Source organism: Etheostoma spectabile, chromosome 2, assembly GCF_008692095.1.
Source record: "Etheostoma spectabile isolate EspeVRDwgs_2016 chromosome 2, UIUC_Espe_1.0, whole genome shotgun sequence".
Taxonomy (NCBI): Eukaryota; Metazoa; Chordata; class Actinopteri; order Perciformes; family Percidae; genus Etheostoma; species Etheostoma spectabile.
In genome coordinates, this window is record NC_045734.1 from 14240654 (window position 1) to 14255434 (window position 14781).

Genomic DNA, 14781 nt, shown 5'->3' on the forward strand with positions numbered 1-14781 from the left:
GAGTGGGGGCGCTATACACCCAGCCTTCACCACAGACAGCACTAAACGGGACCGGAGCTTGTGCCGAAAACTAAACCCAACCTGTTGTCAGACTAATTGAATAAAAAGTCGGGCCACTTGAGAGGTAATACAACCTGAGTATAACGCTCCTTTGGCATTCTATCCTGGCTGTTTTAGTCGTAGTTGTATATTTGGAAATATATTAATTCAGCATTTGTTAGGGTGTTAAAAAATCATCTGTGGGGGGCAAGTTGGTTAGTGAGAGAGGGAAGGGTTCAGGCGACGGTGCAGACCCTGTCTTCGCCTGTAAACTATTTTAGGCCTAGTCCGGAGCCCCGATGCGGTGATAGTTGAAAAAAGACCAGTAACAAGTAAATTGATGGATTTTTAAACTTCACAAAGTAGTTGCATTTGTTGAATACTTGAACCTGACAATGAGTATGGCTACTTTCAGACAGAGATGATAGGCTACTGCACTTCCTCTGGACTGTAGCTGGAGAGTGATGGGTACCTCAATAGTTGCGGCCTCAGGCTAGCAACAAAAAGGAGCTTTGCCCCAGGCTAACGTGCATAGGCACCGCTGTTCTAGCATATTCCTTCCCCCGCAAAAGGCTAGCCGCTACTACAGCTACGCCTACTAGCCTAAGCTACTCATCTTGCACTAATTGACATTGGCTTTGTTCGCATGAGACAGTAGACATTACACCGGCTGCTCTCGTTTGTTTAAAGTGGTTTTCTAACAACTAGCTAGCTAAGCGGTTCCAAATAGCTGTAAGGGTATCGGTATAGCAGTTTGAGCTTGTTTATTAAAGTGCTAGCGATACTATGTTTGAGAGAAATTACGGAAATACGGAGCTGATGATTTAGCTGGTTAATTTAGCATCAAGCTAATAATAGCACAATGCTGGTCTGATGTTGGCTTTCTGTCTGAAAAAGTATTTAGGGATTAGAATATCGCTAAATATACTGGTACGATGTTGTCAATTTTAGTGGACATAAATGATGTGGCAAATGGGGAAATTGTTCTTAAAAACGAGGTTTTGGTAAGGCGGTAGCTTGGTTGTGTGAACTTTTGTTTTTCTACCCATAGAGGCCAGTCGAAGACGTGTGGACCTATACCACCAAGCATGGAGTTCCCCAACAGCAGGAAAACCTGCGGGGGGAAGAACAAATCATTATATCCTCCGAGTGAAGGAGGATTACGGACAAAATACAGCAACGATGAGGTGGTCAAAACGGGTTGAAGGTAGTTGTTGTGTTTCTGCTGTCAGCAAGTACGCTATAAATTTTTTGCAAGTCCCAAACCTGCAGGTTGTTTTTTTGTACGGGCCCTTACACAATGACCAAACACTCCTTACTTTGGAAATACAGTATAAGAGACCCCTTTTCTAATATGGCTGGGTGTTTTCCAATACTCTGTCTTTTTGTTGAGATCGCAGGACTGGAAACAAAACAATCGTAGCATTTATCATGAGCAGAGTAGTACTATTTTTGGTAAAATTGAATTGTGACATGATACAGGGGATAATATTGTTAAAGCATTGAAGTCTCAAGTTTGTCAGCAAATTTATTTGTCCCCTTACAAAAAATGGAAAAAATGCGGATGAGCCCAAAATGTCAAACACAAAAAAGTTTATATTAATCTAGGGAAAGAATTATAGATTATATTTGCATTTCTTATCTCAAAGGAGGACTCAATTTACATGCTATATTTTTTTGGTACACAATTAGCACAGCCAGAAAAATACAGTGGTGACTCTTTTTAATGTTGATAACTGCCACGACTTTTAGCGCAACAAACCACCTACCTCAAGTCAGTTAGCTGTGCGCAACATTTCATTCATTGGATTAACTACAACACGGACCAATCTAATTACGTGTTCCCTAGCTCAGTTGTTCGACCTCTACCACTTTGCTGACGGGAAAATATGGCTCTGCTTTAGCTGCTAACTGCTCCACCCCTATTTGCTTCAACAACAGTGTCTGTCTAGTCGTTGCTGTGCAGTGTAGTGTAGAGTAGATTTTTTAGTAGCTCTTTCACGTAAAAAACGTGCGGCCCACTGCGGCCAAAGACGACATTTGTGGAGTGTAACCAAACAGTAGGAATTTTGCCTAACAGATAAACAATGAGCTTACATTGCTATTAACAGCTCTGGGAAGCTAATGGGGAGTGATGGATTTAGGTGACTATCTCTATGTAGGCCCATAACTCGAGTGCCCCCTTTCACATTGTTTCCACGTGATCCATTTTCAATACAAGCCAACGGTTACTTATTCATACACTTTTTTTCCTTATTATTAATATTGATCAACCATGGGGTTATCAAACGATACATGCTGATATCACCCCCACTCCACTTCCACCACACATTCAAACATTCAGCAATTTCAAAGGTTGTGTAATGGGTCTATAGAGGGATAACTGTTGTGCACTATGTCTTGAATCTTTAGATTTGTCTAGTGATTAGTAGTTTTCCCACTCGCTAATTACTGAAATGCTCCCCTGCGTACATCCTACTCACATTGCCCTATAGCAGTAGTATTGTGACCAACCAGAGCACACAACATTGGCACCTTGCAAGCCGGCTAAAACCTGTTGCTGAAGGGCAGGTGTCTGAATGCAAGCAGGTGCGTTTTACAGATCGCTCAAACCTCGCGCAGTATACTGATGAGCGTCGTGGGAAGGATGGACAATAATTGAATGTGAAATAGCACCTATGATGGGAAAAGATTTTAAGAGTTTTAGTGGCTGTTTACTGCGGACTTAGCCCAGTAAGTAGACAGCATATGGTAAGGTAATTAGTAACTTTCATCTACAGCAGCCACTATCATAGTCATTCTGTAGTTTGGTTCTAAAGCCCCGAGATTAATGCTGCTGCTGAGCTTAGCAGAGGCTTGCCGCTGAGCTACATAAGTTGCCTGAAGTTTAACTTGCTTGTTGTTCGTGCCCTGTTGATATCTTTAAAAGAACGTAGGGCCAGCATTTGTGTGGGTAGCGAGAGTGACAGTGACGAATCACTGTTCTTGCCTAGTGAGTACTTTCCCAAGCACACAATAAAATAAAAATCAAACTCTTTCAGAGTATTTGTAACTAGAGTGATTTCCTTGAAGAGTATTGCATCAGTCCTGGACAAGGAAATAGGTGACTTAGTCTTGACTTCTTTTAGGAGCAGAAATATTTAATTCATAAAAGCAAAGTTGGGTTTTGCTGCTGGTTCGGTCACTGAGCCAATTTAAAAATAAAAATACGCAGAGAAGTTTGTGTTTTACCATAGCAGCTGAACTTGCTAGTTCTAGGGAATCTCGCAAGACATAGGTAGTAATTTTAGAGCTGGCACTTTTTTTTCCCCCCCGGTGTCAACCCCGTGTATTAACATAACATTCCACCCTGCCCTTCATATGTTTACCCTTTCTTCAACGCGGGGTTTTTACCAGGCAGTGTTGCCTGTTACAACCCCCCTTCCACTTGCTCTGCCCGGACCGATACTGAACACTGGGCCAGCTTTTCTTTGTTTGTATTTTCTTTGTTGGCCCCTGAATTTTGTATATTTTTTTTTTTTTTCCTAGTGTCTTCGCTTTGCTGGTTGAAACTGCCTGTGGAAAAATCCTAGTTTGATACAGGATTAGGGTGTTGAAAACTGAGCGTAAAGCACCCTCATGTGACAACAAAACTCGTACCCTGTGGTTGTAGGACTCTTTTCCACAAAAATGTGCCTGTGAAATTACGGGCGGCAACCCTGTGGACGACTGCCCCCCGGTCATTTCACCAAACCACATCACCCCATAATTGTTCCGACCACCCCTCCATCAGCCCCCGTGTAGCACCAGTACCCCCGGGTTGTGCGTACGTCACTACTTTGACACAGTACCTATAGTGATTCCTCTTTCAAACCCCAACTGGCGACCAGGTGCTTGCGAGACGAGTACGATCGAGGAGGGTTCCAACCCCCCATTCAAACACTGCAGTCGATCTGGGTATAACCCTGATTGAGACATTGGTGTGAAAGGTTTTATTCGATAGCATGCCGACATTCCGGAAACAAAAGAGGCAGGACATGACCCACAGCGTTGGCGTCTGGGTACGTGTCGTTTTGCCATGGGTGGAGGGCTCTTTTACTACGGCCGTTGAGGTTGATTCGGTGCTGTCCTTCCTCTGTACGTGCCTAATGAGCGAAACAACGCTGTCCTCCCCCAATCCGCCTTCTTGGTACCTTTATGTGTTTTTTATGTACAGATTGGCATTTTTGTGGAATAACGGGACAATGTATGTTTTATTAACGTTGCATTAATCATGGTAATTGGTTTGTCTGTCCAGAGAACAGGCTGCTGTTTTCAGTTTTTTATAGCTGATGTTGTTAGAGGTCCTTGTGGGGAACCTATTGTTTACTGTTTACATCTACTTTACACACTTCAGTTTCTGCAGCTAGCTCAGGGAAGTAGACTGTATGACAATAGGTAGTTACAGCCCTGAGATATAAACAAAAAAAAAACCTCGCTACCATTATGCTTGTTTGGTACCCACGTTTCGCTTTTCTCCGCCATTGTACCGTGTGTCCCCCACCACCAGCATACACTAATACAATCCGGAGTACCCACTCGATAGTGAGTAGCTGAGAAAGTCCCTAAATTGAAAATCATCTAATATAGAGATGTTTTCAGGCATTGAACCCCCTAAAGTAAGAACTCTTCACGTTCCAAAAAATAGGCTCTTATCATTTTAAAACACGACACAAATAGCCTTACTCGAGTCTCTACCCAGGTTCCTTCTTTATTTTGCCCCCATAGTTTTTCTCCAAATTAAAACCTTGCCCTCCCTTACTACCGATCTTCTATACCCGCTAGTTTCCACCGTGTGATTTTTTCCCTCCCTATTGATCTTCTTTCTCCCCCATCCGCCTTACACAATCGTCCTACCCATCTCCTACCCCCCTTCCACTCCCCCACTCTCCAAAAAAACCTTTCATAATCTTCCCTTCCAGTTCCTTTCGTCAAGTCATACTTCTTCCCCCCTAACCGTGACAACAAGTTACTCCTCTTGCCTCTTTGACATCTCGCTTTTTCCCCCCCATCTATTGTGTGCCTGCCTTTTTGTGTTTTGGTTTTTCGTTATCTTCTTCCCTCTCTCTCCCCTTGGGTTTTTTCTCTTTTCTACATGTCTTACCCCTTGCCCTCGTGTTTTGCCATTTGATCCCTGTCGTTCTACCTTATTTACAGGGTTTAAACAACCAATTAGCCGGGGCTGTGTACATCGTTCCCCCCATTTGACGATCTTCACGTTTTCCCCGCTCGAACCCCCTCCAAGCCACAAGCACCGGTTTCTGCCCCTCCCCCCTCCTACACACCGTCTCGCTTTTTTTTTTTTTCCCCCCACACAATAAAAGGATATCCTTCACCCCCCTCACCACCCTACCTCAGATCCCCCCCTTCCCCCCCCTCCCCCCAGCATCCCCCTTCCCTCTCTTTTGAGTTACAAATTTGCCTTTCCCAACCCTAGTTTTTCACACCCTTGTTCCACCCCCCCCCCCCCCCTTTACCCCAGCATGAGTTTTTTCCCCCCCCCGTTTCGTTTCCCTCCCTCCTCAATCAACCCCCCCACCCCCTGCCACCTCCCCCACCCCCCCCACCCCCCCTTCCTCCTTCCCCTGTGTTTCCCCACCATTTCTCTCCTCTTCCTTCCCCGCTCGCCTGCCCTCCCCCAAAAACCCCCCGCTCCACCCCCCCCTACCCCCAACAATCCAAAACCCTTAGACTTTCCCCCCCCCCCCCCCCCCCAATTCTCCTACATATTTTCCCTTCTCTTTTTCTAGCTCCCCCCCCCCCTTTCTCTGTTCCCTCCCCCCCCCACCCCCCCCCCCCCCCCCCCCCCCCCCCCCCCCCCCCCCCCCCTTTTTCCCCCCCCCCCCCCCCCCCCCCCACCCCCCCCCCCCCCCCCCCCCCCCCCCCCCCCCCCCCCCCCCCCCCCCCCCCCACCCCCCCCACCCCCCCCCCCCCCCCCCCCACCACCCACCCCCCCAACCCCCCCGTCGCCCTGATGCCTCTCTTTCCATTGTCCCCCCCACCCCCACCCCCCCCCCCCAACCCCCCCCACCACCCCCCACCCCCCCCCCCCCAACACCACCCCCCCCCCCCCCGCCCCCCCCCAACCACCCACAAACCCACCTCCCACGCTCCCTCTCCCCTCCCCCCCCCCACACCCCCCCCAGCCACCCCCCCCCCACCCCCCCATCCTCCCCCCCCCCCCCCCCCCCCCCCGAGACCGCCCTGCAGTTATCCACTCTTCTTCTTCTTCTCCACCACACCCCAATTCGAGAAGATGTAAGCCCCTCACACGTTTTGTTTGGTTTTTCCTTCTTCTGTCTCATGAGAAGAGAGAGCTTTTCTCGCTCTGCTATCAGAGACTACCTTGTTCTAAAAGATTTCGTACATAGCGATCTAGCTGTTACTGTGTCATGCCAACTCAGTCCTCACGATCCACTTCATCAAATCGGCCAGAAGAGCACACTTGTGCACAGGAACAGTAGGTGTAGGGTTTATGAGGTACATCAAGTCCACGCGCTTAATCAGAGAGTGTTTTGTAGAGATGAAAGTGTCGACCACAAAACTTTATTTGCTTTTGGACAACTGTGACATCAGGAAATACAATACAAGCCAATTTGAATAATGGCTGGTCAGTGAGTTTGAGAAGGTCACCAAAACTCTGAAAGCAATAATATATACTTGTAAGAAAGAAAATTAACAAACTCTGGAAAGTTATCCACAGCAATAATTTATCCCCTGTGCGTTGAACAACTAGTAGAACAGCTCTCCAGGTAAACAAAACGATGCCCCGGGAATGTGTGCTAGCCATATGATTTGCTAAACGAGTTGAATTCCGAGATGATGATCACTCTGCATTTCTACAAAATTTAAAAAGGCTTTACTTTTTGAATTTTTTTTTTTTGCCTAAGCCTACTGCACGACTTACTCACAGTGTGTCACATGAATTGAATGGGAGACCTGGTGGTTTTTCATGCAGGCTTATGAACGAACACAGCCGAAGGATTCAATACCCCGGCTAACCTGTTTGAATGATAGAAGGGGCTCAAAAGGGAGGTTTTTCACTCCCTGGGGAATGGGTTATCTATTTAGAGTTATTTAGAGCTGTTTCAATACATTAAAGGGTTAAATTGTGGCTTTATTTCAGTAAAATATTAGGCAGAAATAGCACAGCGGTTTCGGTGTCTCAGACTTACATCAGCAGACCTTTAAAAACAGTGCACATATATTTCAGACTGAGCCAATGTTCTGTCCAAATAAAACAACAATAAATTTAAGGGCAGAGACAGCACACCTACTCGTCCACACTGGGTAAAGAGCTTTCACGGCTGGGTTGTGAATGTGTTTCAGTTGAGAATGTGGAAGGGTAGGAGTGAGTGTGGTGCTCTGCAGTCTGCGGAGCTGTTGGGCATCCCCGCCCTTCTGACTGCCTAGCTGTATAGTGAGCTCATTGCTCTGCTTCGCTTTTTTCATAATATACTCACACTCACTCATCACTCTCATAGAGGAAGTGATAGTTTAAAGCATGGTGTCCTAGCATCCAGAAAGACTGTGATGTTTGATATAATGGTGTGCATACAACCTCATGAGACAGTTGTGTTCATGTAGACTAGAAAAACTATTTATTCCTCGTTATTTTAATCTTCAGCCTATTGTTGGGTAGGTTGTAAACTCAATGGGCAAGGAAATTAAAAGTCAACCCAATAAACACTGGGAAACTGTCATTTTCAACAGAATAAATGCATTAGATTTAAGCTGGTAATTTATTTTTATTTGGTGATTTAACTCTAAAAAGCCACAAATCGTCCAACTCTAGCGAGGGGATTGTTCTTACCCTGCAGTCCCTACTTTTAAAGAGCAAGCACTTGAGAATATCTAAACTCATCAATGTCATGTCATTCAATTCTCTTTAATGATAAAGGGTCACGTGTGTGCTGAAGCTACATTGTTGTTGCTCTCATTTTGATTGTCTGGTGCGCAAATACTGTGTGGTTGAGTCACACTGCTCTCATCTACAAAAACTAAATAAAGCTGTTTCCAGCAAACAAGCTCTGACAGGCCAAGTAACTGAGACGGAGTATAAGGTGCCTGGATAATTGCTAAAGTGTTAATATATGCTCATTTGGTTCATAATTGTATTAATGTATATCAGAAAAGGTTTCATTTTCAAAAAACACAGCATTTAGTTGTACTACACATTGCTGCAGGCTCCTTCTTTCACCCTATTGTGTAGAGCTCTCTGTTTTAGTTACAGAGTGAGGCATCTTACTTCTATTCTATCTTTGTTGGGAGCGCACATGTGCAGTACCTAGGTCCGCACTACAAGCCAGTCAGAAGCAGAGTATAGAGGGAGTTCCAGCTAGCAGCGAGCCTAGGCGAGCATTTATGCGTGTTGCAATGTCATGCACGTTTGTCACGGAAGTAAGGCTGGACTGCAATAGAGCTGTTGGAGCCGTTTGTGAACAGTTTTTTTCTGTTGGAGATGCTGAGATCCCTTTGGGGTGGACTTTGGGCTTTTTCACTTTGTAAACCTAACATGCACTAAAAAGCACTTTATGAGCACTAAGATTCTCTACTTGCCACAACTTCCTTGGTGATCCTTAAGGCACTGACACAAAAGGTGGCCGTCGGTCCTAGTTGGGCGTCTGTGAGCAACCGTTGTGCTAGTTTGTGTGGGTGTGTCCCGCTCTGCAAAATGGTCTCAGGAAGGAACTTGTTTTGCTGGAACGTTTGCACCCCGCAAAAGAAAATGCCACATCCAATATTAAATGAAGAACTGTTCCACCCAATACAGAAAGTGTGCGGTTTTAAATGTGGCTGGATACATTGTTAAACGTAATTTGTTTTAACAGTGTATGACTGTGTACTTTGTCAACAGAAAATCTCCCCAATTGGTCCCAAGATGTCCCATTTATATTATTAAAACATATTTTAAAAAATATTCTTTGTAAACCTTTAAAATCATTCTCCAAAGAAACAAGCAGGCCTACCTGTTGAACAATCCAGATTTTCTTCAAAATTTGCCGTTTTAGCACGTAGCTTGCTAGCCCAAAGTTTGTTGTTTCCCAAAGCAAACTAGTTCAGGACGCAACACACAGCGGACATCCAGTGAGCTTTAGGCAATTATCTGGGAAATGTAATTCCGTTGATCCAGACTAGTTATGCTGACGGAGGGGATTGCGTAATGAAAGAATAGAGAGAAAATGGCGAGGGGCAGAGACAGGCCAGAGACACACGACAAAGTAAATGTAAGTAAAGTAAATGTAAAGTAAATGTGTAAAGTGTAAAGTGTAAAGTTTAGGATCATTTCAAGCTGAACAAAGCAAAATCTATGCATTGAGTGTAAAACAAACACTATTACCACAATAACACACCGTAATGCTCAGCAGAAAACATCCAGTCTAAGGTTATACACTTAGTCCATGGAGTGTCCCAACACAGGTTATCATTTAACGTAAAATCAAATGATTGCTAGTTGAGATGAGAACTCAATCAGGGGTCCCCGGTTTCGCGTCACCGGGGTGGACCAACGGATAAGGGACTCACACACTGCTGGACACAGAATGCCTAGCTGGTGGGTGTTCATTTTAAGAGAACTGATGTTTTGGGGCGCTGGATTTGATGTGAACTGAAATACCGACGTTGGCCTCTGCTGAAATCACTCAGGCTACTACTGTTTTGTGCTAAGAGATTATATAAATAAGTTATTTACTTACAATAATGAAACCCAGCAATATTGCCTATATCAAAATGATTTGCAGGGGTGCCCACTTAAAAGCGCTGCTGTGAAATGTTAGTATTTAATGCTGGAGACGAAAAAGGCTGTCCAAATCTTCTGCCGCAGCAGCTCCATAGATCCTTCACTCCATGAATGATATTGTCTAGATCAGTGGCTTATCAAACCTTTTCAGGTCAAGGACCCCTTAACGACACAAAGAGACCACTGAGCTCCATTTGATGAAGATGTTGTCCCCGGCTCTTGCATCGGATAGGATTTTTGCTTTTGGAGGTTTCATTACAGAAAGTGTATGAAACCCATGACCAATATAGTCACACATTCTGTCATTGTGATGACATTATAGTGAAATAAATGATTTCCCTTTTTTGCTGGGAACCTCCTCAAGGACCCCTAGGGGCCCCCCGTACCCCACTTTGAGACTACTGGTTTCTGGATTACACAAGACAAAGAAAACAAAAGCTGTAAGCAGCAGTCCATATGTTCTTATTGCACCAACTGTCAAACTTTCAATGCTTTACTTGTTTATTTGGGATGTGCCCAGGATGGTTCCCTTCTCAACCTGCTCCACCCTTGTCGTCCTGTTTCACAGATGGTGGTGAAAACCTACATGGACATGGACCAAGACTTGAAGAGGAGAAGCAGCAGTATCTTGGCCTGGCGCTCCACTTGCTTCAGAATTCTTCCTCAGGAACCCAATAAAGTGTAAGGCTACTGGTGGCCTGTGCCTGGCGGACATCTTCAGGATCTATGCTCCCGAGGCCCCTACACCTCCCACGACAAACTCAAGGTTAGGACATGACCCTTGGTACTGTAATATCCTCTCTCAAGGGATAGTTTTAAAAGCAGTCCAAGCGTTTCAGATTGCTCATAACACTAGTTACTAGTTAAATGATTGTCTGTACATGTAGATTTATGAGCTGTAGCTGACTAGTCTGGATCAACAAAAGTACATTGCCAGGATAGCGGACAAGCTGGATGTTTGGTTTTGCCTCTCCCCTGCTGTCTGTGTGACAAAAATCAGTCGCTACGGTAAACAAAAAGAACAACTTCCGAGCTAGCATGCCAATGTTACTTGCTGAAAATTGCAAGTTTTGACCAAGAATTTATCACGCAATCTGCTGTTTTTTCTCTCCAAATGATTGTAAAGATTTCAAAGAGTACGTTTACGGCATTAACTATCTAGCTTGGACGTTTGGCAGGGATTGAATACTTTGGTATGCAGGGAGATGTGTGTGGTGCAATTCCTTTTTTTGAGAGGTGCACATCAGGATACTGTATAGGGTACGACGTAGAGACCGTATCTCCATGTATCTACGCCATCAATTTAACACAAGACTATAAATTGGGCTTACGGTCTGGCAATGTGAGACTATTAACTAAACAAAACATGAGCAAAATAAAATGAATGACAATTCTATTCAAAAACTAGATTATAATTAATATACTATATTTAGAAAGATAATCTGACTGCCTCTAAGTCATTAAGTCTTAGGTTCATTCAGACTAATCCTTTGGCAAGCCAATGAAAAAAAGTGCTATAAACTGGTGTTATTGTGAATTTAAAATTTGCAGCAGGATAACCACATCAAAGGCCATCTAGATCTAACAATTTTCCTTCAAAAACCAGGGAACATCACTGTGAGATTTTACCTAAGGGGGAATGTTTGCTCACATTTCAAACCATCATAATGAATTGTCATTGCTTTTTCTAATAAATCTGCTGTTTTGGGGGTCTTTCCAGAATTGTTTTTTTGAGCATCTCCATTACTAACATAAAAAAGTGTTTTCCTGTCTTGTCTGTAGGACATCTTTGTTCATCACCAGACAGGTAAAGGGACTGGAAGACACAAAGAGCCCTCAGTTCAACAGATACTTTTACCTGCTGGAGGTAATGTGCGCTATGTGGTAGAAATCACAAGAGGCTAAACTTGTGTTTGTTAGTTGTGTTTCAAGGGACAATACAACATACTGCTGATGAAAGAGTAACTTTTGTTTTTAATGTGTTTTCTCTAGAACCTTGCGGGGTGAAGTCATACAACATATGCTTTGAACTGGAGGACTGCAATGAGATCTCATACAGCTTTTCAAAACACTTTCTCGGTCATCAAGTAAGGCCCCTGTTATGCCTGCAGTTTCCTTTTGTGTCAGATCTTATAACTGAACATTGTTTTTTTCTAAAATTTAGTATTATTGTTTATCAGACCTTTTCATACTCCAACATTGTCATACATGTATGTACTGTATGTATGTATTTAATATGTACTTGATCTGTCTAGTAAGCTACATCTTGACTCCCTTTTAGCATGTTCATTACCTAGTGCTCGGTGGCAGTAGCTCAGTCAGTAGGGAGTTGGTTGGGAACCGGAGCGTTTGCTGGGACGGACAAAAGTACGGAGTGTGGTTTGGTAGCTGGAGAGATGCCACTTCACCTCCTGGGCACTGCCAGGTGCTTTTGAGCAAGGCACAGTACCCCCTCAACCGCTCAGGGTGCTGGTCCACCACTCTGACATCTCTCCATTTGTGCTTTTTTTCTTTCTTTCTTTTTTAAATCTATTTTTGTTTAGTTTTACTTTCAGTTCATCTCTTCCTCCACAGTAACAGCCATAACCAGAAGGTGCAGATGCCATGATAGACCTGATGAGCTCTATCATCATGGAGGGGGACGGAGTCACACAGGAACTTTGGATACCATCCTCATAACCTCATTCCTGCACACAAGGTAGGACACACATATATAACACCACACACACGTACATAATCTAGTTATGTCATTATTTGTATTTATTTATTTTATCTTTAGATTAATTATGCAACTGTGTTGTATTTTCTTATTTTATTTAAAAAAAAAGTGGATATTTATTTGAATATTAAATAATCTATGAAAAACAGGCATAACTCTGGATTAAATAAGATTAAAAATAATCATTTGCAGCACAAACATACTGGATTAACAAAACCTATTCTGATCTGTGCCTAAAACAAGAGCACCCATATTACAAAATTATGTAAATATTTAGAACAGCTTTTTTTATTATTGATTAAAGTCTGTTTTAAAAATTGACAACAGTGATCCTAAAAATAAGATAAGCTTTATAAGTCTCACGCGGGAACGTTTGCTGGTTACAGCAGCAAAGAGGATAGTGCAATAACAAAAAGCATTTATTATATACACTACCCAAACAATTGTGTTTTCCTGAAAAGTCACACTATTCACACACAAGTTGTGAAATGAATAGAAAATAGAGTCAAGACATTGACAAGGTTAGAAATAATGATTTGATTTGAAATAAGATTTTTTTTACATCAAACTTTGCTTTCGTCAAAGAATCCTCCATGTCAGCAACAGACCAGCATGCAGACCTTGGCATTCTAGCTGTTAATTTGTTGAGGTAATCTGGAGAAATTGCACCCCAGCTTCCAGAAGCAGCTCCCACAAGTTGGATTGGTGGAGGGCACTTCTTGCGTACCATACGGTAAGCTGCTCCCACAACAGCTCAATGGGGTTCAGATCTGTGGACTGCGCTGGCCACTCCATTACCGATAGAATTCCAGCTGCCTGCTTCTGCTCTAAATAGTTCTTGCACAGGTGTGTGGAGGTGGTTTTTAGGGTCATTGTCCTGTTGTTGGAAATTGGCTCCAATCAAGGCTGTCCCACTGGTAGGCATGGCGTTGCAAAAGGAGTGATGAACCTTCTCTATTCAGAATCCCTTACCTGTACAATTCACCACCTTAGCCCAAAGCAACCCCAGACCATATATTACCTCCATGCTAACAGCTATCAGCGCATGCCCACGTTCTACATCTTCAAGTTCTCTTTCACCACGAACCTTTCCTTTTTTGTACCTCCCACCCAACGAAAACCACACCTCCAACCATGTGACTGCGGTATCCGTTCCCACACTACAAAACGTTTCTTTCCCAGTCATTCCATCTGTCATATGTCTGTGTTCTTTTGCCCTCTTAATCTTTTCTTTATTGGCCAGTTCAGATATGGCTTTTCTTGCCACTCTGCCCTGAAGCCCAGAATCCCGCAGCCGCTCTTCACTGTAGATGTTGACACTGGGGTTTTGCGGGTACTATTTAATGAGATGCCAGAGATGCAGTGGGGACCTGTGAGGCGTCTGTTTCTCAAAATAGAGACTTAATGTACTATCTTTCCTCAGTTGGGCAACGCGGCTCCCACTTCTTTTCACTCGGTTAGAGCTGTTTGTGCGTCTTCTGAAGGGATTAGTACACACCGTTGTAGGAAATCTTCAATTTCTTAGCCATGTCTCGCATGGAATAGCCTTCATTTCAGGACAGAATAGACTGGCGAGTTTCAGATGAAAGTTTCTTTTCTGGCCATTTTGAGCGTTTAATTGACCCCACAAATGTGATGTCCAGAAACTCAATCTGCTCAAAGGAAGGTCAGTTTTGTAGCTGTCTGTAACGACCTAAACTGTTTTCAGATGTGTGACATGATTTGCACAGGGTTTTCATCATCAATTAGCCTTCTGAGCCAATGAGCAAACACATTGTAACTATCGAACACTGGAGTGATAGTTGCTGGAAATAGGCCTCTATACACCTATGTAGATATTGCACCAAAAACCAGACATTTGCAGCTAGAATAGCCATTACCAAATTATCAAGTTATGAGTGATTTTACAAGTTAAGACTAGTTTAAAGTTATCTCATTGAAAAGTACAGTGCTTTTTTCTTCAAAAATAAGGACATTCGATGTGACCCCAAACTTTTGAACGGTAGTGTACATATTATTTTGCACAGTTTAGAATACAAGCCTTGCTTATTTCTCAACAACTGTCAGCTGACATCAAATTGGAGAAGCTTGAAGTTCTGTGTATTAGTGAATATTTGATGTTCATTGTCAATTAAACTAAATAATCAGTGTTTTACTTTCCTTGGAACAGAATCTGAACAAGCAAGCGTACGATCTTGCCAAGACTCTGCTGAAGAGGACCGTCCAGACCATTGAGACATGCATTGCTAACGTGAGTAGCAGCCTC

General features: G+C 43.5%; 1 protein-coding gene and 1 long non-coding RNA gene across 7 annotated transcripts in view; both read left to right on the forward strand.

Moving 5' to 3' along the window:
* Positions 1-10100, forward strand: part of LOC116703240 (uncharacterized) — an 11625-nt gene extending 1525 nt beyond the window's left edge. The window contains exons 2-3 of the long non-coding RNA XR_004335376.1: positions 3259-3263; positions 10046-10100. This is a non-coding gene — a long non-coding RNA (uncharacterized LOC116703240). The remainder of the gene's footprint in view (positions 1-3258; positions 3264-10045) is intronic.
* pds5a (PDS5 cohesin associated factor A) overlaps positions 1-14781 on the forward strand; it is a 55466-nt gene that overhangs the window by 12433 nt on the left and 28252 nt on the right. For 5 of the 6 annotated variants that reach the window (XM_032537649.1, XM_032537658.1, XM_032537667.1 and 2 more), the window contains one exon: positions 14686-14766. In XM_032537649.1, coding sequence (XP_032393540.1) covers positions 14686-14766 — 81 coding nt within the window. Of the gene's footprint in view, positions 1-12407; positions 12495-14685; positions 14767-14781 lie in introns of those variants that run through there. The other variant, XM_032537687.1, reaches the window with a different exon arrangement.